The sequence below is a fragment of the Mustela nivalis genome (assembly GCF_964662115.1).
Source record: "Mustela nivalis genome assembly, chromosome: 18".
Classification (NCBI taxonomy): Eukaryota; Metazoa; Chordata; class Mammalia; order Carnivora; family Mustelidae; genus Mustela; species Mustela nivalis.
Genome location: NC_139037.1, coordinates 2,481,123 through 2,505,085, shown reverse-complemented (window position 1 = coordinate 2,505,085; position 23,963 = coordinate 2,481,123). Strand labels below are relative to the sequence as shown.

Genomic DNA, 23,963 nt, shown 5'->3' with positions numbered 1-23,963 from the left:
CCGGGGTCGGTGGGTGCTGCTGGAATATTGTGGAAACGCCATGGTGTTGGTTATGTTTTTTTCTTTTTTTTGGCGTTTGATTTGCTATCTCACGCGTTTTGTTAATTTAAGGTGGCTGTTTTCTGGAGAAGCCAATAATCCAGCACTGCCATTTTAAAAAAAGATTGCGCGTTAGAGTTACAATTCCAAGAAGTATAATATAAACATCATTTTTATGGCTTGGAAAAAAAAAGAGGCAGGAGCATGTGTCTGCTGTGTAAGAGTGTTTATACACACATGAGGAGGCATTCTGGTCCCTAATCCCCAAGTTCATCTGGTTTGGGAAGGCTGAGGGGAACGGGCTACAGGAGAGTGACAGGATGTGTGGAATTGGTACAATCCCGTGCAGATTCCTTCCTACGGAAGAGAGGGAGGACCTGTCGGTCTTAGTGGTCCACGCGGCTGAGCCAGTACTCCGGATTTAACCACAGGCCCCAGGATGCAGGTCAGTAAGACAGAAAATGGTTTCTTCTCTTAGTTAGAGCAAAGCCCCCTCCATATTTAGGGTGAACCAGAAGCAACCTGTCCGTTCTACTCTCAGGCGATCTAAAGGGAGCCCCTCCCTGTGCTCCCTTCTGAACAAAGGGAACAGATTCTGTCTTTCTGAGAAAGGTCTGAGGTCCGAGCTCAGTGCACACACACATGGCCACGCGCCGATCGTCGTGGGGATGGAGTGTGAGTGCCGCGTACAGTGGTGGACACAGAGGGCTGGGCGTGGATGTGCATGCTTGGACACGTGCCCGTGTGCATATGTGTGGGCTCTGTACACAGGAACGCGCAGAAGGTCATGTTTGTTTGCACAGGAGTGGGACGGAGGGCGCAGATCAAACGCTGAATCCTTTTAGATTAATCCAAGCATTGCTGCTTTCGGAAAGATTTTCTTTCTTGACGCAATTCCAGCCAGGGAAGCTTTGGGTTTTGCGCTTTTCTAATGAAACTAACGAAGATTTCATTAAAGAGTCTTGGAAAGCACCTCAGCGTTGAGGCCTTTGCTTCTATGATTTGCGCAAGGATAAGAGAACTCTGCAAAGGCCTTTTGCTTTGGTGCTGGGTGTTCGTGGGCTCTCGTAGCAAGCTAATGGTCCTGCTGGGTCTCAAATGCCTCCGAAAGTTTTCCAGAACCTGAGCAGGATGTGATTCGCCATTTTAGATCTAATGGCATCTCTCTGTGAGGGAGGCCACGTGTGGTCTCTACCGTCTCAGGAGGAGGGGCTGGGATGTATCCACATGCGGTTTAAAGCACTGGCCAGCCACGAGGTTACTGTTGCCGCTGAAAGCTACTGTTAGCGTCTCAGACGCAGGTGATATTTCCAGGGGCGGAGGCGCCGGAGAGGGAGCCTCAGCTCTGTGCACTTCCCATCTTCACAGTGTCTGGAGATATCTTGCTTGCAGGAAGCGGAGGTTACTCCATAAAGTAAAACAAAACAAAACAAAACAAAAAACAGGCACAATAATAAGCAAAGTTCATTGTTTAAAAATAAAGAAAATGAGTTCATTGGAAAGGTAAAATTCTTTGGATCCACATTTCCAGCAGTTTTATCAAACACGTCTGAACAGCTAAACGACAAGTTCTCTACTACAGTTGTCTTCATCCAGGTTCCGCACTCAGGAACGCCAGACTCGGGGTTCTCTAGGGCCGGGCAGACACCATGCATGTGTGCAGCATTCTCGTGGGGAGCACTAGGACGCGGTGGAGACTGGGCCGAGCTGAGGGGCTTGCCTCTTCCAGTGGCATCCAAATGCCAGTCCCACCGGGCAGACCGTGTGAGGGGCACAGAGGCCTGACGTGTGCTCGAGCCCAGGGTCTCTGGCACGGTGGGCAGATGAGAGCCTGTGCAAGATTCAGTTCTGGCCCTGGAAGGGGGCCCTCAGGAAAGGGGGTGACTAACTAGAGCACATGTCCTCGGTCCTGGGGTGGGGACGCTACGCGGCCAACTCTGTTGCTTTTATTTACCCTGGCAGTGAGGGGGGACAGCAAAAGGGGGGTGGGGCAAAGGTTTGGTCTTAACCTTTTTCCATTAGGCATTAGAATCAGGGTTCCAGCAGGAAACACAAACCCCGTTACATGAGCCAATGGAGAAGACCAGAGTGGAGGGACTGCTTACGGTTGGGGGGTGGGGGTGGGGGGCAGGCCGGGGGAGGGGCAGCTCCATGGCGAGTACGGGTGAGTGTGGCTGCAGCACCAGTGTGGGCGCTGGAGGGAGCCGAGGAGGAATGCCCCAGCCCCTCTCCTGTCCTGCCTTCCAGCTTCCCGCGGATGCCTCTGATTGGCTGAGCCCACTGGACGCCCAGGAGCCCAGGAGATGCAGTACATGGGGGTCAGCCCGCAAGGCCAGGAGGGACTGACACTGTTCAGGGTGGTGGCAGGGCAGACAGACTGTGCCCAGCACAGCAGATGGGGAGGGAGTGTCCTTCCTTCAGGCCGGTCGGTGACACCTGTCCTGACCACACTGTTGGTCCAAGAGCCAGGACTAGGATGTCTTGGACGATACTGGCAGCCACGGCCGGCCTTCCAGGAGATCGGACTCTCCTACCCGCCAGGCTTCCAGGAGAGGTGACTCGAGAGCTATCGGAGACCCTTATAAGGGGACAGGGCCTGGGTCTGGACTTAGATCCCTGGGGGCCCCATCCCTGGGCACATAGTCTCTGCCTTCACAGAGTTCTGAGCCTGGGTTGCCGGGATCTGCGAGTGACGCCGCGCAGAAATCTTTCAGTTCACTGAGAATCTGATACAAAATCCGCTTTTACTACATGCGTCCTGCACATGGCCGGAGCGCCGTCCGCAGGCCGTGTGGACCTCACGCTGGTGAGGGCAGCCTCCAGCCCGAGCGCAGAAAAAGTGGGACATGTGCGAGGTGTCTGGGCCCCAGGACGGCATCCAGGTCAATTGCTCTGGGGAGGGTGGAGGGACACTCTGGGGTCCAGGGACCACGTCACCTTGGACACCACGAAGTGGAAAGCGCAACTCCTGTCCTCACAGGGCGCGATGTAAGATGCAGAAACACGGGGCGCCTGGGTGGCTCAGTGGGTTGAGCCGCTGCCTTCGGCTCGGGTCATGATCTCAGGGTCCTGGGATCGAGCCCCACATCGGGCTCTCTGCTCAGCGGGGAGCCTGCTTCCTCCTCTCTCTCTCTGCCTGCCTCTCTGCCTACTTGTGATCTCTCTCTGTCAAATAAATAAATAAAATCTTTAAAAAAAAAAAGATGCAGAAACGCCACGCCTCTCGGCATGCCGGCATCGCTACTTTCCTAGGTGGCGGTCACTGTGACTACTGTGTAGCTTTCCAGGTGCTTCTAGACACACCTACTGGGGGAAGAATTCCTCTCATTACCATCTCGCTGACTAGTTACCTTTCTGTAGGTTGAGTTTGGGTGGGGGTGGGGAGGGGTGGGTTAACCTGGTGGAGAGGGTGTCCTCGGTGCCCACCAGACAGGAGCTAATTACCCAGCCTTGCCGTTTTGTGCTGTGTGACATCCGCAAGGTGACCTAACACTTCTGTGCCTTCACCCGCTCCTCTCTACAAACGGGGACGGCATCCGCGGCCTCACGGATCCGTCCGGAGGAGCAAAATCAGATGATGGGTGTAAGTTCACGAAACAACGCCCGCCCCGGTCCCCGCCTCACAACGGCAATCCCCACCATGCCCGTGTACAGACAGGGCCGCTCATCTAAATACTTGGGTTTTGTGGGCCCGTCTGTGCCCTCCTAGTTACGCAACGAGATCACGGACCCGTCAACCCTGCTCCCATTGTGTGACTCTGGAGGTAGCGGAAGGCTTCGGGGCTGACTTCTCCGGGAGGCTGGGAGGCAAGTCCCTCTCTTCCCGACCCGGCCACGTCTCTTGAGATGGTGCAACCGTTTGAACATGAAACCAAAAGCAAAATAAGCAGCGATTCATGGCAGAGGATCCTTGGAAGCCACAGGGGAGCGGATTCCGCAGGCCGGAGAGAGCAAGGTCCCTTCGGCGTTTCCTCACGCGGGGGCTCAGAGGGGCTTCCCAGGGTCGCTGTGCGGCCACTGCGGACCCAGGGGCCCCGGGAATGGACGCGAGCCTTCATTTCTGCCCTCGGCACCAGGGCGGCTGCCGGGGAGAACGGGGCCGGCCCAAGGAGCAGGGTTCCTTAAACCTTTGTGCTCCACAGCTCGCCTTGTAAAGTGCAGGGGACGTTTCTTTAAATGCTGTGGCTAAATATAGCAAGGGCTTGGTCAGCGAGAACATTTTTAGAAAGCACATTACAAATCAGGAATGTTTTGAAGAAATAAATAAACTTTCCCACATTTTTGGACTTTGAGTCGGCTCTGTGGGCTCCATCTTGGGAGCCTGATGGTGGTGGGGGGGTCGTGGTGAATAATTCGCGGTGGGGCTCCGGCTGGTGCCCGAGTCCCTGGCAGGGACTTCTCTTTCCCGCCACTGGGAGTGCGTGGGAGACGCTGCCGGGTTAAGGGCACCCAGCGTCTGAGGAAGGGCCTCCTGGTGACCGAGGAAGTGAGGATTCAAGGGAAATCAGTCTACCTCCAGCACGCTTCACAGCTCGTCTTGTCTCGTTCTGGGTGTTTGCTGGACTTCCAGGCCGGAGGAGCAGGATCCTGAGGACAGTGATGTCCGTTCTCTCTGTTGAAGGGGGGCCAGCAGCTCTGGCCCCTTCCGTGGCCGGGGTCCGGTCCCCAGGGGCCCCCATCGATGTGGTGGGACCGGATGGCGTGTCCCTGGAGGCTGCCTGACCAGGCCAGTCTGCTCAGCAGCCGGAATCAAGAGCCACACGGTGAGGGGCCATGGCCGTCTGGGGGATCAGTGGGGCTCAAAGGACCAGCCCAGCCTTTCTTCTCACCTGTCTGTATTCTGTTTCCATGTGATGGCATCTCTCCATGACCTTGACTGTTTTTTTACAGTTTGGGTCGTGGCACCCTGCACTAAAGGCACCATGGCAGCTTACGTGTTCACGACAGAAGTGTGGAAAGGATGGGAAACAGGGCAAACCCGCAACCACTGACCACCTGTAAAATCCTGCCTCCAGGAGGTTGGAGAAGGCGACATTTGGAGGGTGTCCTGGTGGGTCCCTCTGGATGGGCACAGGCACAGGCAGAGGCACAGGCACACCCACACACACGTGTACGAACTGCCTTTTACTTCATCGCTGCCATCAGTCGTCATCACCCGGTCACCGAGGTGCTGCCCTGTGTTCTCAGTGCAGGGACACGCTCAGTGCTGGGGACAGAGGCCTCTGTAAGGCCCCGTCCCTGACGGCTGACCGTCCCACAAGAGGGAGATGAGCACGATTCAGATGTCCTTCCTTCCTTACTGAGACTTTTCCTTTTGAAATAGTTACGGATTCACAGGAAGGAAATAAAGAAATGTCCGGGGAGGTGAGATGCTTGTTTTGTACCAGGATTCTGAAGTCATTTTGCAATCTAATTTTCACATCTGGCACCAAGGATTGGGGACTGAGGCCCCCACCAAGTGATGGCTGGCTGACGGGTCTGCTCAGGGAACTTGCTGTCCCCTCCCTCCTCGTCAAGGAGAGGCCACACCGGCTTCTGTGTCCGAGCCGCGCCAGACCCCAGGCTCCCCTCTCATGTGCCCTCCTATTCTCCAGCTGTTACGGAAGTGCCCACCGGTGAGCAGTAGGACCTCTGTTGTCTGCTGGGCTCGGTGGGTCTCTACCGGGACTGACCCCTGGAGTCACCAGGGGGCTTTACAAAATACGGGCGGCGGGGTCACAAGCCCTGACGGTGTGCCAGAAACCTCTCCAGATGGTCCCAGTGTGCAGCGGAGTTCAAGAACCAGTGGGTTCGGAATCGGTAAGGGGAGGTCTGAGGTCAAGTGCCCAGATTATTCAGAAAAGCCACTTGGCACGAAGAAACAGGAAAGTAGGCTTGGGGCTGCATGAAACGGAGCAGCTGCTGGTGTTCCCCGAGGCCCCATCGCTCCCGCGTGCCCTCCTGGGAGAGGGTGTCGGCACGTCGTCCTCACCACCCGGCATCTCACTGGATCATTTCAACAGCCCCGTGAGCTTGCCCTGAGCCTTCCCACTGGGCGGATGAGAGATTCGAGGCTGGTGGAAGGGGAAGCGGACCAGGAGCACCTTGTCAGGGAGAGCCCGAGTCTGAAATGGGGACCAGCCTTCCCACCACGCCCGCCACCTTCACACCGGCCTGATGCGGCCACACGCAGCAGTGTTCAGGCTCAGGGTCAGGGAAGCCCCGCGTCTAGGGCTGTGCAGAGAGCGGCGCGACGTTTTATTTTTCTCGCGTCGGCAACAGGGCTCGTTCCAGGCGGTCCCTGCGATCTGCGTCACTGGTCGCTCTTCAGCTAACCAACGGCGAGTGCCTGAAAACACCGGGCCTAGGACACTCCGTAGGGGCATAAAGGTGGACCAGGCCCTTGTCTTGTCCTCGAGGGTTTTGTGTGCAGGTGGGGAGAGCTGGGAAAGCCAAGGGACACGCGGAGGCAGCCCCGAGCAGCAGGGTGGTCTGACCAACGCATCGACAGCCCCAGGGCTCGCCGATCCCCACAAGAACCCCACAACCAAACCAGCTGATGGCGAAAGTCACACTTCTCCTGTCCTCTCCTCTCGGACCTTCAAGTTCGTGGGTCTCTTGACCTCCCAGACCGGTGAGCGGGAAAGAGCAATTTCACAATGCTTAGCAGCCACCCTAAAAACAAAAAAAACGAAACTAAAAAGCAAACAGGTGTGGTTGGTTAGCCGTGTGTTTTATCGAACCCCACTGGTCCGAAACCGGACCACTGGGCCACTGACCACCCGAACGCACTGGGGTGCTTTGCAGTTTTTATGTGGCTCCAAGTCTCGGAAACCGAGCATGTGTTGGGGGCCTGGGGGGCATCTCCGTGGAGACACGGTCACGCTGCCGGCGCTCTGGGGCGGTGCGTGTCCGGTGGTCGCCGGCGGGGAGGGGTGGCTCCCGATTCTCTTTGCTCATCCTCCTCACCCCTCCCTGGAAGTCCGCAGTCCCGTGGGGTCCTCGTTCCCACCGAAGTCGGGTCACGAGAGCTGTGGGGGTCTCCCTGCACGCTGCGCAGGCAACACCCAGCGGGGGCTGTACCAATTTTGTTGTGCTCCCTTTCCCTGCAAGCGCTAGCCCCCGGCCTGCTGCACACTCGGCATCCAAAACACATCACGGGGTTGCATCTTCCTTCCTTGATGCCTGACTCTCCCGCTCGAGCGAATGTCCTTCAGCTTATGGTGAGCAAGTGCTTGGCACGTAATGGCCAGTATTTATCAGAGGGACAGACAGATTTCGGAAGCCCTGGGGCCCCTCTGATGTCTTCTTCCATCTGGGGGTTACTCTGACCCCCTTATGCCTTCAGCCCGGGAACCAGCGTAGGGCTTAGCTGACAGCTGACCATGGACAGAATTAACTGGGCACTGGGGGCCTCGCCTGGCATTACCCCTTGGGAGTGAGCTACCCTCAGGGGTACACATTGTTTACTCTCAAGGGTCTGGGGGTGCGGGCAGAGGTGGCCCACAGCTGCCCGCACGGGTGGGCACGTTGGCTGCTCACCATGGCTACATGCCGCCTTCTCCCACCGAGCCTTTAAACTAAACACGCCGACTTCTTTCGGCCCAAGCCCACCATTTCCCCAAAGGTTCCGAGTTCAGGCAACTCCCCAGTTTAGCTGGCGGGAGCCCCACCAAAGAGCAAGGAGGAGGTGTGAACTCTCTGAGGCACAAAATGATACAGAGCAGGGTCACAGCGGGGAGGGCTCCCGGCTCCCAGTTGGCCGGGAGGGGAGCAGCCAGCAGCGCATGAGAAAAATGCTAGCCGGAAGGAAGAGCTCTTCTCACTCTGGACGCGCCCCTGCGGGCGAGGACCTCCCGGAAGAATGAGAGGGAGCGCGGTCTTTGAGCACCGTGGAAGAGACCCAGGGTTCCGTGTTTAATCTCCACAGTGTCCAGAGGCGCAGGGAGCCCGTTCAAACTTCAGACGCGACCTCTGATTTCTAGGTTTTCGAGGGAGTTGTGTCTCGTCCCCTCTGGTGAGACGGATGCTCCCGGGGACGCTGGGATTGTGGGGATGGCGGTGGGTTAGGAACGAGAAGGCGGAGGCAGCCGCTGGGGACTGTGAGAAGCCGGAGAGGTCCTTGGAGCTGCATGAAGAACGGGCGGTTGTCTTCCCCAGCAACAGAAATTCTCCACGGGCCCCATAACTCGTGCCGCAGAGCAGAGCTTGAGATCAGCTCAGAGAAGCTGCTCTTGGTCTGACCGCCGACTACGATGCGCCTGCGTGTGCATGTGTGTGTGCGGCAGAAAGAGGCTGCGGGGGGACGAGACCGTCCACCGGTGCCCCAGATCGGGGTGCGTGTTGGGGGGACCCTGCCGGCGCCCAGCCCTTCCTCCCCTCCGTGTCCCACAGCCATCCTCCAGTCCTCGGAGAGCTTCCCGAGCCTTTGTTTTCATTAGCAGAGCAATATGTAATAATAGTTGTTAAAATAATTGTATTTCTGTTTTTACATCTGTAAAGATTAAGTTAAACAGTATGAAGCCCATTAAACTATTTCATGACACGCTGCCGTAAATTGCCCTTCGTTCCCACTGCTACTATTATTCCAGAGTAAACTTCAGAGATCGGGCGGCTGCCACGGAGGGTTATTTATAGCGGCTCATTCATCAATAAAAAACTTCAAAAGGAATCTGTTACTCTTCTATTGGGAAGCCAAAGAAAACTCACATAAAGACAGCCCTGTTAGGAAACAAAGCGGAGGCGACCGCAGGACGTTTAGTGAAGTAAAATCCTGATTTCTAACAAATACCATGTCGCCAAAAGACATTGGTGGCAACCTGAATCCATTTAAGCAACCCGGACCCCACTGGATAGTTAAAATAAGCTGTTAAACAGTTGTATTGACGTTGGCTTCAAAGGGCCTGGTCCTCCTTTGGGGTTTTACAAGAGGAATAGGTGTGTGATCCTGACGTGGCGGAGTAAATCTTTTCATCTTCCGCAAGCTCGGGGACGGACCCATCCATTTGCCGGGTGCTTATGGTCTGGAACTCGAGTTTCCGCAGTTTTAGTGTGAAACCGGGCTGGGGATTGGAGGAGGGTCTGCGAGGGTGGGGACACCATTCACTGAGCACGTACTGTGTTCCCGGTGCCGCCCTTCAGAAGCGGGTGTGCTGGGCTCCATCTCACAGATGAAACACCTGAGGAAAGCTCCATCCGTGTCCATCATATGGGCCCCAAACATGACCCACCTGTGACCCCACCTTTCGTGACATTTTAGGACGGCAGTGATTTCTTCCATGTCAGGTCCCAAAGCAGGACCGGAGGTAGCCATTGGCACATTCACGGACAAAACTGCACCAAACAGGAAGGTGAACCCCAAGATGTCAGACGAGGGGACCCCTGGTGCTCCGCATTCCTGCGCCTCGACCCTGGACAGGACCCTGGTGGGCATGGTGCCCAGTACCGGGGGATGAGCTGTGGGAAGGAAACCGTGTCTGACCGACTCTGCGTTGTGGAGGCGGAGACGGACGGTATGTCTGGAGGCGGAGGCTGGGACGCGGCTGTGGCATCGCAGGCTCGAGCATTCACAGTCATCAAGCAATCAGCCTGCGCTGGGAACCCGCCCAGTGAGAGCCTCACGGGTTTTCTGTCACTTATTTTCCCAGGCCTGTGATGTAAGTAATAAGTTGCGCCCATTTCACAGATGGGCAGACGGAAGCTCGGTGAATTGATTCGCACGAGGTTGCTCTGCTGGGAGCGGCGAGGGCTCAACTTCAGGGCTGGCGTGGCAGGCTCGTGTCTTCTCTCTGCCTGTGTCCAGATGGAAAGGTCCAGAATCGGACAGATGGGGTCCTGGTGATGGTCATGTCGGTTGTCCATCACGTGGACACGGCCGGGAGGCTGAGTCCGGACGGAAAAGCAGGACGCCCTCGGCTTGCGGAGCTGTGTGCCCCGGAGGAGGTAGCTCGGGGGAAAGCCCTATCTGGATGGAAATCTGGCTTCGCCACTCGTTAGCGAGTGACACAGCCTCTTGGAGACTCAGATCTCTCACTCGTAATAACGGGTAATCACGTCAAGGCGGTGGTGAGGATCGCATGGGATGAGGTCATTTATCGTGTGATAATCATCGCGGCCCGCACGGCCTGGGCGCCGACTCTGAGCCAAGTCGAGGGCTGCCCTGGGGAGACGCGGGCGTTTCCTTCTGCGCCAGGATGGGCCCTTCCGCCCTCGTTCTGCAGACAGGGTCGGTCGCTTGCCCAGCAGCGCAGGGCTCCCCGTGGGAGAGCGGGGAGGCGAGGCCGGCGGTCGGGCCCCGAGTCTGCCCTCGTCTCTCCTAGCGGACTGCCGGTGAGCGCAGAGGCACCGGGGGCTGCCCGCAGAGCGCACTGCCCAGGGTGGATGAGAGCCGGGGCTCCTTCCGGCCGTCTGTTGGCCGCAGCGCAGTTCTTGCCCGCTGCCACGCTCCAGGGACACCGTCCCCGAGGATTTGTGGGGTTGTGTTCTAGAATGTTGTCCTCCAAGTGTGTCACGCCTGGTCTAGACAGGCAGCCGCTGTGGGCTTGGGAATCGGGACTCGGACGCCATCCCCGGCTCCGCTGCTGTGGGGCTCAGTGGGTGACCCTAGCAGGACCCCGTGCGCTCCAGACACAGTTTCCGGTGTGACAAGGCATGGGACCCCGTGAGGGCCAAGGGCTGCTGCGTTGGGGCGCACTCCGGGTCTCTGCTGTCAGAGCTCGGAGGGCCCCTGTCGCACGGGCCTGTGCACAGACGCTCCTTCTAGCCTCCAGATGGACTCTCAAAGGACAGCACTTTGTTTCTGTTCAGAGCTTAAGGCAAGAGCCCCATCCCAGGCACCAGAGCAGTGACCAAGTTACTGTCATTTAACTACGGTCACCGTGCTCATTGCCATAGGCGGCTGCAGGGGGAGGTTTGGAGAGCATCTCTGATTAGGGCTGGGGACCAGAGCAAAGTGGAAATGCTGCCTTTTGCAATTTGCTTGAATTTCCTTGAAAGCAGTTACTATGAAGACCAGAGTGAGTCCCTGGCCGCGTTAACCTCCTGGCGCGAGGAAGGGGGCCGGGCTTGCTGGATGCAGGATGGAGGGAGTGAAGCTAGCGCGCAGCCCGGCCTGGCATGCCCCCCTTCATTCAGGGTCCTTTCCTTGGACCCGTTCTTGGAACTGAACGGGTTCAGAGACACGGAGGATTTGCTGACCATCTCACCCGGTTTTAAACATGCTTGGGGTTCCATAAAACCGAAAAGATCTTTGTCCCACCCCTTCCCCTCCATTTCTAAGCCCATGTGGATTTTAAGGGGAATTTAATCCATGTGTTTCTGATTCATTTGCTCTTAACTCATCAAAACCTTGTTTCAAAAAAGCTATTTATGTCCAAGGAGCTTGTGGAGCTGGGCTTTAAAAGTCTCCCCTTCCCGGCTTTGAAATGAGATGTTGCCTTTTGCCAAGCATAAATGAGCTCAGCAGCCGAAAAAAAGGTTCCCGTTTGGTTCACAGTTGGAGACCGTGAATTCTCAGTGGGCTGTGAGGGACAAAATACCTCTCCCCTCTGAAGACTCGGCAGGTCCCTTTCTCGAGGCAGGACCCGTGTCCTGTGCCTTGGCGTCTGTCCAGGAGCCTGCTTGGTGGCCACGGGCTGGGAGTGGCAGGATGATGGAGCCCACCGAGCCTTCCACCCCGGCTCTGCCTGGAGAAGGGGGAGCGCTCGGAAGACACTTTGAAGAGCGGTCTCCCCACATTTAGGGGAGTATAACTTAGGAGTGACTGCTAACTTCTTCATAAAGTCTGAGATATTTTTTAAATTGGAGTAGACGTGACAAGATCTGAATTATTTTCAACTATAAGTTAGGAGAGTAGAGAACGCACCCACCCCGGCCTTTACCAATTACCTGCGTGCTGCCAGTCTCGATTTTGAAATGAATCTTGGACTTCACATCAATTTCATTCTTAAATATTCTGGCCTATGTCTCCAAAACGTAAGGAGAAGTTCTTAAAAAATCCACAAGACCGTGATCACGAAGTGACAGTAAATTCCTAAATTTCATGCACTATTGCAGCCGTGATGAATCTCCCCCGTTTTCCCATAATGTGTATTTCTTTGAAGATTTTGGACCAGCCTCACTGCTTCGCTCAACTTGCTAAGTGTTTATGCATTTATATTTCTTTCCCAGAGCACCCCTTTGGCGTGGCTGAGAAGGGCTGAGCAAGCATCAGCACAAGCATCGTTTGACCAAGCATCGTTTGCTGAGCACCTGCCTTGAGTGGGGCCTCTTGGGAGCTGGCACAGATGCTGGTGAGCTGAGTTCTTGCACCCAAGCAGGTGACACTCCATAACCACCAGCCACCTCGTAAGTAAACCGAGGCCCTGAGGCCAAGTGGCTTTCCCAAGGGGTCAGGGCTTTCAGATGGAGCCCGGAGTTGGACCACGTCCTTTAACCTCCCAGAGTGGGTCCTTCCACCGAAGCCTGGTGCCCCTTTGCGGTGTTGGACAAGGGCTCACTCTTGGCTGCTTTTCTGGGTCTGCTGTCCATCCCTCGGCTGTGCCAACGTGGGCGCGTCCCTTTGTGTCTCCGGAGCATGAGCCTGAGGACTGCAGGAGGACGCAGACTAGCAATCCACTGCCCAGGCCCGGCAAGCATGGGCTGTTTCCTTTGGTTCAACAATATTTCAAAGCACATGCATCTTGGACGCCTGTTCTTGGTGGCGACCCGAGCAGCCTAGTGCCTATAGCCTTACAGCTGGTCCCCTGTCGGATGTGCCCCCCGGATCGCAGGTGGCTTCACACACGTTGCAGGCTTGAAAGGGCAACGCTTCGACCTCACCCTTCGAAGCGTGTGTGAGGCTTGTACACACGTGCACGTCTTCCCACGGCCACACAGGCTGCTCAAGACTCTTTCCCTCACGCCCGACATTCCCGGGAGCCCTTCCCCAGCCAGGACGCGCGCCCCGCAGGTCCGCGCTGTGGTGACTCTTGCCGCCGGTGGCTTTATTCACTCCTGTCATTCACGCCCTCCGCGGGCACACGGCGCGGACCGGCGCGGACCGGTCGGTGTGCAGCCGCCCTTTGCAGGCAGTCACGAGCCTCCGGCTGCCGGCCGTGCGCTCTGGCTTGTTCCTTTCCCCTGCAGCATGGCGTTCCCGTATGGGAGGGCAGAGCGTCTCCACCCCTCACCTCTGCACGAGTGTACCACAGTCTCCCCACCCTGTTCAAGCGTACTGCAGTCTCCTCCTGCTTGAGCATACCAGGGTCTCTCCCCGTTGGAGCGTACGGCAGTCTCTCCCCCCTGCAGGAGCGAACCGCAGTGTCCGCCCCCCCCGGCACAAGTGTATTGCAGTCCTTCCCCCTGCATGGGCGCATCATGATCTCTCCCCCTGCACGAACGTACTGCGGCCTCTCCCCTCCCGGTATCCCCTGCACGAGTGTACCGCGGTCTCTCTGCCTGCACGAGCGCACCACAGCCTCCCTCCCCGCAGGAGCGCACCACCGTCTCCCCCGCTGCACGAGTGCACCGCGGTCTCTCTCCTCCCCCTGCATGAGCGTACCGCTGTCTTCCCGTGCACAACGCACTGCAGTCTCTACCCCTGGCATGACTGTACTGCTGTGTCTCCCCCTGCACAGGTATCCCACAATCTACCAATCCGTGGCATTGTACGAGGCACTGGGGTTGTTTGCAGGGTTAGCCTGAGTAGGGCTGCTCTGAGCATCCTCGCACACGTCTCTGAAGCCCATAAGCCTACGCGCGCGTGCCTATTGGGGACGTGCTCAGGAAAGGACCACAGTGCGGTCACGGGGGCCGCCCGTTCGCTTCGCTAAATCTGCCAGACCTTGTCCTGGTGAGGCAGGGCTCCTGACCTGCATCTCTCCCTCCTTCAGAGGGGCTGCCTGTGCACTCACTGCTCGCTCCGTGGGCTCCTGGCACAGACAGGGTGTTCAGCTGACACAGCTCATGGCTGGGGAAGAGTCCCGCGCAGACCCCGTCCCACCACACCTTCGCCCTGGCCGCTGCCGGCATCCGAGCCACTGTCACAGATGACATCTGCACACCGCTCCATTTTTTTCTTTTTCCTTCTTTTTAGAGGAGAGAGAGAGAGAGAGAGCGCGCGCGCGTGCATGAGCGTGAGTGGGGGAGAGGGGTGGGTGCGTGGGGAGGGGCACAGCGAGAAGGAGAGAGAATCTGAAGCAGGCTCCAGGCTGAGCAGGGAGCCCGAGGTGGACGCCCGTCTTGCGACCTGAACCAAAATTAAGAGTCGGTCACTTAACGCGACGGAGCCAGCCAGGCGCCCCCACTCCCCGCACACCACTCGTTCCGCCCTGGCCCTCCTCCCGTCCTTCCAGAGCTCTGTGGGGTGGGCCTCACCACGCCCGCTCTGCAGAGGGCCACGCTGAGGCTCCAGGGAGCCAGTGGCTTGGTCCCCACGGTGCTGAGGGGCAGAGCGGGGACACAAATGTTCCTGAAGCCCGTGTGCTCCGTCATTAGCCCACTCGCCCCTGAGCCCCCTTGGCCTCTGGACCCCCCAGCAAGCCCACTGCCAGATGCACCCCCTCCCCAGCCTTTCTGTTCCCGGGGAATGGTTTTCAGCGACTAACTCGTTTCCAGACGGTTCGGCTTCCCCTGGGATGTCTCCCGGGGCTACAGTCTGTTTATAAATGGTCCTGGGGCCGTTTCCTTTACTGGCCTCTATTGACAAATAAATGGCTGACTCACACGGGTAAAAATACACTTCTGGGTTAGAGTTGTGTAGAGTTATTAAAAGTTTGTTGTGTCTGCTCGGATGGTGCAGCCGTGCCGAAGGACGAGGCAGCTGCCTGACTGCAGGACGGACGTCAGCGGCCTCCGCGGCCGCCATGTGCCGTGGGCGGTGGGGACGAGGTCCACAAGGCCGTGGAGGCCGCAGCGCTCTGGGGTTCTGGCCCTGGATTTGGAGCCAGCAGAGCCAGTGGGTGCCACGGGTCTGTCGTTTCTCAGCCGTGTGACCCCGGGCTGGGCATCACCCTTACCCCCGAGTTGTCCCGAGGAGAGCGCACACACGATTTCAAACAAGTGGCCAGTGGAGACGTTCTGAGTAGGAAGGAAGAAGCGGCCCAGTAGCAGCTCTGAGGGGGAGGCTGGGCCGGACAACAAGAGCCTGCTGAGGATTCAGGACGTCTCGGCGTGGCGACGCCAAGGACACGGCCCAGGTTCGTGGCCTCCCAATCCGGTGCCCTTGACAGACATCGCTAATCGATCGCAGCGCTCTCCTGCTGGAGCTGGAAATGGACTCTCGCTGGGCACGCTCCTGTGGGACCCCAGGCGGCCACCGCCAGCGGACCGGAGTTGGCGGGGAAGTTAGAACCCACGGGTGCTTCTGGCCGGAGACTGGCGTCTTCCCGGTGAGGGAGAGCCTCCCGGGAGCTCTGAAGGTGGCTCAGCGGCGACGTCAGGCCTCACGCTAAGGGCCCGTGAATGAGCAGCACAGAAAGGTATTTCCTGTCCCTCCCCACTGCCGGCCCGACTCTGTGATAGGTCGCCGCCTGATGGACCCCGCTCTGCCTGCACCCCTGTCTCGACACTCCTGACCCCCACATGCAACAAAGACAGAGGAGCTTCAGCTCGGAGGCCTCGGCAGCTGGACCGTCCTGTGAGGGCTGGGAGGCGGCGTGTGGTTTTCGTGTCTTTACTCCCACAATCACGCCTTCTCTTGATGGCCCCCCCACCGCCGGGGATGTGAAGTTTCTTATCAAAGAGTCTTGTCCAACGAAGGTGAGTCCATGTAGGGGAGATTAAGTGCATAAGGGCACAGGGAGGCCGTGACCGTGTCAGAGCCCGTGCAGGCAGCCTGCAGTGGCGCTGGCTGGGCTGGGGGCACTGCTGGAGGCCACGCAGAAAAAATTGGGGACCACACTTCAAAAAATGTTGGTAACATACACAGAACAAAAAATGTACCATCTTGGCCCATTTTTAAGGGTACAGTTCAGTCATTGTGAAGCCATCCCCGCCGTCCATCCCCAGAGCTTCTCTGTCCCAAACAGAAGCTCTGTCCCCATTAAACACTAACCCCCCCTTCTCCCCACCCCTGCCCCTGGCCCCCAGTCCGTTCCACTGTCTGGAGGGATTCGACAAGTCTGGGAGGCTCGTGTGAGTAGAACCGGACAGTCTTTGTCCTTCTGTGACGGGCTTATTTCACCCAGCACAGTGTCCTCAAGGTCCGTCCATGCGGTAGCAGGTGTCAGAATTCCCATCCTCTGGAAGGCTAAATAATATTCCATTGTAGGGAGAGACCACGTTCTGCTTATCCTCCAGTCAGTGGACACCTAGGTTACTTCCACTTTTTGGCTATTGTGAATAACATTCTTATGAACACGGGTGTGCGAATATCTCTTTGAGACCCTGCTTTCAATTCTTTTGGGTGTACCCAGAAATGGGATTGCTGGATAAGATAACCAGACCTTGGTCTTTAAACCCCATAGGCATGCCTCTCTTGTGACCGAATTCAGTACTCAGTGCTGGCCCTGTGACAGCGGATACTGTCTGCCCAACACCCCTTTAATCATAAGATATAGGCCTGAACTTAGGTTCCCCAGAAGCAGAGCCTGAGACAAGGGTTGGGTGCAGGGAGTTTAGGTGGGAGGTGGTCCCAGGAAGGACAGGTAGGGGAGTGGGGAAGTGAGACAGGGATGGGATGGGGGCAACGGATGTGCAGTAATGAGGAGGTGACTTTTAAGGGCTCACTGGGGGACTCGGGAGATCATAGAACCTGCCAGGATCATCCCACCCAAAAGCTGAGGACACTGGGATATCCACCCCTGATTCTGGCTCACCATTGGCTGCAGGCTACTCTGGGGTGAGAGGGGGTTGTGTTTCCTGGACAGGGTGAGGGCCCACAGGTGGGGCACTGGCAGCCTCAGCCACGGCACAGGTGACCCCAAGCCCTGCCAGGGAGCCCCTCCACTCCCGAGGCTGGAGAAAGAGCATGCTTGGTTCCAAACTCCCCAGGTCAAGGCCCTTCTATCACCGGGCTTCTGCTCCCTCTGGAGGGGCAGGCTGTGAGGGATGGGTATGATTTACTGCGCAAGTCAGAGACTAAATCCTAAAATGTCATAAAGATTGCAGAGGGTGTCAAAACCAGGGCTGGCAAATGGGGCCCATGGGCCCCTCTGCTCCCAAACCCCCCAGTCAGCACTCTTCCTCAGAGTGTCTGAGAGCTGGCCTGGTTGGAGCTGGTGGATGCGAACAGATCTCCACCCCCCACCACCCCCATGCTCCGCGAATACCTTGCTTCCTAGTCGGGGAGTTTGGCGGCCAGAGCTGGTGGGGGTCTGGAAGCAAAGCCTTCTCTGTGAGGCCACAGACAGCACGAGGGCTGACCTTTCGGCGTCAGGGGGCACGTACCATGATGGGTGTTCTCGTCTTTCAGTCTCCTGGGTCTGGAAACCAAAGCACTAAGAGCTGCCTCGCTGGGCTGTGTTCGAGGGACGGACTTCTGCCACTGTGGTGAGACGGTATTTAACATTTCAGAGACAGAAATGGCCATCCGAAAAAGCTAAAATGATATGTTTTGGCCCTGTCTCTAACCTTTGGAACGCTGCCCGGCTTCCGACAGTCTGATGCTGTTTTGGGGGAGGAAATCTTGTGTTGAAGAAACGCACATTGCTTTTGTCTGACGTGCTCGCTGGTTCGGGAGCTTTCGTCTCGGACACCGCAGACACAGCGTCTCTTGATCTCTTTGCCGTCTCTGAGTGGGGCGTGCCCTGGACGCCCAGGTGGTCCGGGCCTGCGCCTTCTTTCCTGGGAGACAGAGAGAAGAAAACGTGTTCCAAGAAGTAACTACTCTTGCCTCCAAGATACTCGTGGTTCTTTGCAAGAAAACACATTCCCACAGAGATTTGAAGACAGTCCTCCCGGGGCAGCCCCTTTTATCAGCAGGAACATTATCCCCCGGGGGCTCCGCTCGTGGAAAACAGACGTGTCCTGTGATGCACGAGATGAGTGCTGGCGGGGATGCGTCGCCTCGTAGAGAACTAGTCAACACAGATCTAGTCAACTAGATCTGTGAACTAGTCAACTAGATCTAGAACTAGTCAACACAGATCACTGTTAACGCTCTAGTCAACATCCAGGGCACCACATGGTCTAACTTCAGAATTAGAAACAAACAAACAAAAACCCCCGAAACCAACCTAGCACCGTATTATCTACAATGGGGTTGGTCGGTTGTACCCCAAAATCAATACTAGTGGGTTATTTGTAAGAATAACTACCTGCTTGCTTTTCTTCCCTCTTACGTCTCCCTTAAAGATGAGGGCCATATTGGACACAAATGTATACATTCTTGAGCTGAACCACTAGGTGACTCAAACCAGAGCAGGTAGTTGGATCTGGGCTCCCGGGGCCCCTGGAGACCTTGAGCCCCTATTTGGACCCGGCCTCTGCTTCTCCGTTTGCACCACAAATGGTCTGAACTAAGCCATCCTTCCAGTGCTACCCTTGAACAAGAAGACAACATATGTGGATGGGGCAGAGGAGGACACTATGATCACCTACAACAGCACTGTCCGGTAGGACGTCGCGTGACAGTGGAGGCGTTCTAGAACATGTACTCGGGCACGCGGCATGCGCACTCCCCTGCTGGGCAAGGGGGAGCAAGGGGCTCCAGGCACTTGGAATCTGGCCAGAGCGAGTGAGGAACTGAGCTTTAAAAACGATACAATTTAACTCATTGAAATGGAAGTTGGCTCCATGGGGCTAGCGGCCGCCGTCCAGGCCACAGGCCGGCTTGGAGAGAGTCTGCAAACTGGCAGACATGGTAGGCTGTGCTCCCCCATGGGCTTCGCTTTTCTCATCAGAAAGGGAGAACTTTGGACAGATAGAACTTTTCCACCGGAGTGCGATGTTACCGTCGGAGTCCGGTTAGGAAAAGAAGCCACACTAGGTATTCCAAAGAGAGGGGCTGGGTGCAGGGAATGGGGTGTTTTCAAAGCCTTCAGAAAGCCCCAGGGTGTGAAATCAGGACCGGCCACAGTCCGAGTTTCGGATTGTTGCGCAATTCAAAGACTCAACTTTTCGGTGCTGTTGCCCCGAGGTGAGAACGACAGCAATCCGGGCTCATCGGCGGCCCCGAGCTGGGGCCTGGCGGGGGGACACAGAGGCCACAACCCACACATCCCGAGGCCGCCAGAGGAGGCCAGACCTCTGGCTCCCAGAGGTCACGTGAGTGCCCCCCATCGGGTGCCGGTATGCTCCTTGGAGAGCTCCAGAGGCCAGGCAGGGTCTGGGGGAAACGCAGCTCTGTCCTCCAGCCCTGGGGTACAGGAGGTGGAGACGGTGGCTGCTGCCAAGCAACATCCTGCAGACGTGTCCAGCACTACCGGAGGGTGACCGCGCGCTCAGAGATCGGAGGGCGGGTGGTGTGGGGGGCCCTTCCTCAAGAACAAGACTGACAGCCGTGGCTTCGCCTGCTCAGTATCTGTATTCCTGGCAACAGCGCTGGGATTTTCCGTGGGTGCCTCCCTCCCCCCGCCAGTCCATCCCCTCAGTCTGGGTCGTGCACTTTACTCTTGTATCCAGAAGTGGCCTGGGGATTCGTCTGGACAGCTAGGTGATTATCTCTCATGCCCCCTGCCAGAGGGCTGGGGCCAGGGATGGATATAAACCCATTTAAATGAAAGAGACCCAGTGGTCATGGACCATTGGGAAGGGACTTTGGAGCTCAGGGAGATAGGATGCAAGGCAGGAGCTTAGGCAGCCATCCTGCCTCCACGAGGGCAGTTTCTGCCTGGCAGAGACAACAGACACACAAAGCAGAGGTTAAAAGATGGGGCTATGCCGTGAATGTTGTATCACCCCAAATTCATATGCTGAAATCCCCATTCTCAAAGGTGATGGTTTTAGAAGGGGGGGGGCCCACAGGGTGTGACTGGGTGGTAAGAATGGAGCCCTTAGGAATGGGATTCGTGCCTCTAGGAAAGAGACCCCACAAGGCTCCCAGCCCCTTCCACCCTATGAACACACAGCAAGAAATCGTCCAGCTGCAACGGCAGCCCAGAGTAGGCTCCCGCCAGAGCTGCTTCATCGTTTGTCATAAAAATCATTAGAAAGCAACGTAGCACGGAGGGTATCAACTCTGATAATATTTGGTGTACTTCTTTACTTAAATTGGAATCGAAGCACTTACAGAGAGCATCTGGAATGTACCTTTTGCTCTCTGCAAAGCAAAGAGAATGCAAATATTTACCATATCTTATTGTTAGCAGAGAGGGAAACTGTGTCCTGGAGAATAATAGTAAAATAAACCTTTAATAATAACAAAATAAACTCTCCAGAGGTTCATAGAGAGCTAGCAGCTGAGTTTAAAAAAAAATTTTGGGTAGTTTACATTATTTAAAATACTTCCCTCCACCCCAATAGCAAAATTAATATGTATTTGTAAAGTCTGAGCATTACAGGTGTACGGCAGATTTTACTTTTTAAAATGTTCGTTCAAGTCACTTTTAGACTGTAATTTTATGCTAATTATTTTCACCTACTTATATATTTTAAACATGTTCTTAAATAAGCAAATGACATAGTTATTACATTTTAAAAAATAATAATTGAATTTATAACGTAGGGAGTGTCTGTTCCAGCTTTCAGGATAACCACGTTATGAGACTTTGGAGCCTGGCTGCACGCACGCCGAGGACACATTATTTTTATTTATTGTTTTCAATAAAAAACGGGAACAGACCTTGCTTGCTGTCTTAGTACCTCTTTTTCACGAGATCGACTTGGGCATTCTCCACGCTTCCACACGCGGTCTTTCACTCTTCAAGGGCGCGGTCTTCTTTGGGGTTGTGGTTTATTTCACCAATCCCCTGTAGGTGACCACACGGGTTGTTTCCAGGGATCTGCTATCACATATCTATATCTATCTACGCCATCCCCATACCTCCCCTGTCTATCATTTATGTGGATAGTGTCCCTTATCTTTGTCTAGGCACTAACGACCTAGCTATCCATCTAGCCATCCACACATCCGTCCATCCACACATTCACACATCCGTCCATCCATTCGTCCATCCATCCATCCATCCGTCCAATATATCAATATTATCTATCTATCCATCCACACGTCCATCCATCCACACATCCATCCACACATCCATCCAATATACCAATCTTCTCAACCTATGCACCCATTCATTTTTCTCTGCCTATCATCTATCTAAACATCTCGCCATCAATCCAAAAGGCTGATATGATCTATCCGTCCTTCATTCATATCTACCCGTCCATCTATCTGCCTGTCATCTAGCTAGCATCCGTCACCGCCAGCCAGCCATCTCTGTATTCAAGTCAGGATGCAAACACTGTCTACACACATCACATGTGACATCAGCTCCCCACTCTTCCTTACTAGGCTGTTGGCCTCACCCCTGAGCAGTGACATGAACGGAACTGGGGACCCTCCCATTTCCCATGCTGGCCTACTTGGGGTGGGATAACTCCCTTGGCTCCGGTGTCCTGTCCACCCCACCCCACCCCCCATCTCTCCATCGGTGGCTGAGGACGCGCTTGCGGGGCTTGGAGTCCAGAGCTGGCAGCCCCGCGATCTGATACGACGCCCTCGGGGAGATTTCAGCACTTCGTCATCCTTTGCCGTCCTGGCGCCAACCGCTCGGCCCAGCCCGCTGCCAGACGGAGCTGTCGGGCCCCACGGCCGCGTTTCACAGGCTCGGACATGGCCAGGCCACGTCTAGACAATCCTGAGCACCCAGGAAAACACCCCAGGTCTGGTCAGACTGGACTGAGCTCACTTCCCGGAGGCTGGGAGCCCATTTCGACACGGACAGCCCTGGGTGCAGTTTCTGGGATGCATCCCCGCGAAGAGAGCCCTCCCCACCGAGACGGGGAGACCGGAAGGAGGCCCTGCCGCAGCTGGGAAACAGATTTCCGTGGGAGTAGCTGGCTGCTCTTCTCGGAACCTTCTCTTAGTTCTCCGTGTTCCAGCCCCGCTCCTGTCCATTCCATCCGTCGTACCTGTTCCGTTAAAGCCAGCACAGTCCTAACCACACTACTTATCGCGTGTGCAGAAGGCCCCTCTTATCTCACAGTGACTTTCATGTCTTACCGTCCCTGGTCTCTGGGGAGGAAGAAGGGAACCCAGAGAGGTTAAGTTACTTGTCCAAGGTCATACAGCAGGGTTGGGTTTGAGCCTAAGTCTTTTGACGACGGGGAGAAAGCGAGCTGAGGACAAAGCATGAGCGGACACCCCACAGCTGCACCCCTGCCCCCTCACCACGACTCCTGGGGAGGGCCCGTGTGACATTGCTCCAGGAAACTTCCAACTATCTTTTTTTAAAAAAATTATTTGAGGGGCGCCTGGGTGGCTCAGTGGTTTGGGCTGCTGCCTTCGGCTCGGGTCATGATCTCAGGGTCCTGGGATCGAGCCCCGCATCGGGCTCTCTGCTCCGCAGGAAGCCTGCTTCCCTCTCTCTCTCTGCCTGCCTCTCTGCCTACTTGTGATCTCTGTCTGTCAAATAAATAAATAAAATCTTAAAAAAAATATTATTTGACAGACAGAGATCACAAGTAGGCAGAGAGGCAGGCAGAGAGAGAGGAAGGGAAGCAGGCTCTGTGCCAAGCAGGGAGCCCAATGCGGGGCTCGATCCCAGGACCCTGGGATCATGACCTGAGCCAAAAGCAGAGGCTTTAACCACTGAGCCACCCAGGCACCCCCCAACTATCTTTTTTTTAAGAAGAGATTTTATTTATTTACTCAGGAGAAAGTGTGCATGAGAGAGAGCAGAGGCAGAGGGAGAGAGGGAAGCAGGGTCCCCGCTGAGCAGAGAGCCCGATGCAGGACTCGATCCCAGGACCCTGGGCTCATGACCTGAGCTGAAGGCAGAGGCTTAACAATTGAGCCACCCAGGCACCATCTTCCAACTATCTTCATGTTAATGTCTTGCTAGAGGGGAAAACGACCTTAACTTGACTATGGCCAGGCCCCTGGTGTGCTGTGAGTCTTTAGCATGTGAAAATCCTTGTGAAACCTCCCTTTTCTTCACCTTCCCCAATTCCTAAGTCTGTCCTCACCCACCTCTCACATCCTTCTGCTCAAGTGTCCTGTCCCCGCGCTTTAGTAAAACCACCGTTTTGCATCAAAGACATCTCAAGAATTCTTTCTCTGTCATTGGCTCTGGACCTCACCCCACCGAACCTCACCTGTATCTAAAACAACATGATTTTGAATCCCAAGTTAGGAAGGAACGGGTTGTTCAACAGACTCTTTTCCTTCCTGGACGGCAGGGCCCTCGGACACCCAGACGTGGTCCAGGAGCAGAGCCGGGACGGAGCCTGGGAGAACCCCATGGATGCGACGGGGACAGGCACCGCCTCCACAATGCCCTACCTGGCCTGTGGGCCAGGCCACCAGGGTCCTCTTGGTTCCCTGACTTCCTTTCCCTCCAGCCTGAGCTCCAAGGGCCTTGGGGGACACAGTCTTCTTGGGATTCTCCTCGTGCATCTCAACCCAGTGAGTACACCTGGTTGCCACCTGCCCACCAGCCCTTTTGACTGAGTGAATCCCAGCCCCCGCCCCGGATGCACATCCCATCATCCTGTTACCCATGCGGCAGCTAGGCTCGGGGTGCACAGGAACTCACGCGAGGCCCCAGGCCGGGGCTGGGATGCAAAGCAAGGAGTTTCTGGATGGGTTTGTAGCTGAGGGAACAGCTGCTCTCAGCCCCGACGCAAGCACTTCAGAATTGCAGTGTCAGAAAAATGCAGATGCTGTAGGACCCCGAGAAACTCCTGGACAATTCGTCTGGGGTGGGCTCTGAAAGCTCCCCAAGTGATTGCTGTGTTCAGCCAGGGTCTAGGGTCCCCGTCCGGCGGAGTCACTTGGGAGCTGGCAGGAAATGCAGAGTCCCGGCTCACCCACTCTCCGTGCATGGTCAGTGTCTGCACTTTGCACAGACCGCCCGGCTCAC

General features: G+C 56.1%; 1 protein-coding gene across 3 annotated transcripts in view; it reads right to left on the bottom strand.

Moving 5' to 3' along the window:
* Window positions 1-4,321: 4,321 nt before the first annotated feature.
* LOC309853521 (uncharacterized protein) overlaps window positions 4,322-23,963 on the bottom strand; it is a 450,528-nt gene continuing 430,886 nt past the window's right edge. For 2 of the 3 annotated variants that reach the window (XR_014305778.1, XR_014305779.1), the window contains exons 5-6: window positions 17,569-17,781; window positions 17,133-17,482 (exon numbers count right to left, since the gene is read on the bottom strand). Coding sequence is in view for 1 of the 3 variants with exons in the window: in XM_082711637.1 (XP_082567763.1) it covers window positions 17,407-17,482; window positions 17,569-17,781 (289 nt within the window). In the remaining 2 variants the exon portion in view is untranslated. Of the gene's footprint in view, window positions 6,694-17,132; window positions 17,483-17,568; window positions 17,782-23,963 lie in introns of those variants that run through there. The other variant, XM_082711637.1, reaches the window with a different exon arrangement.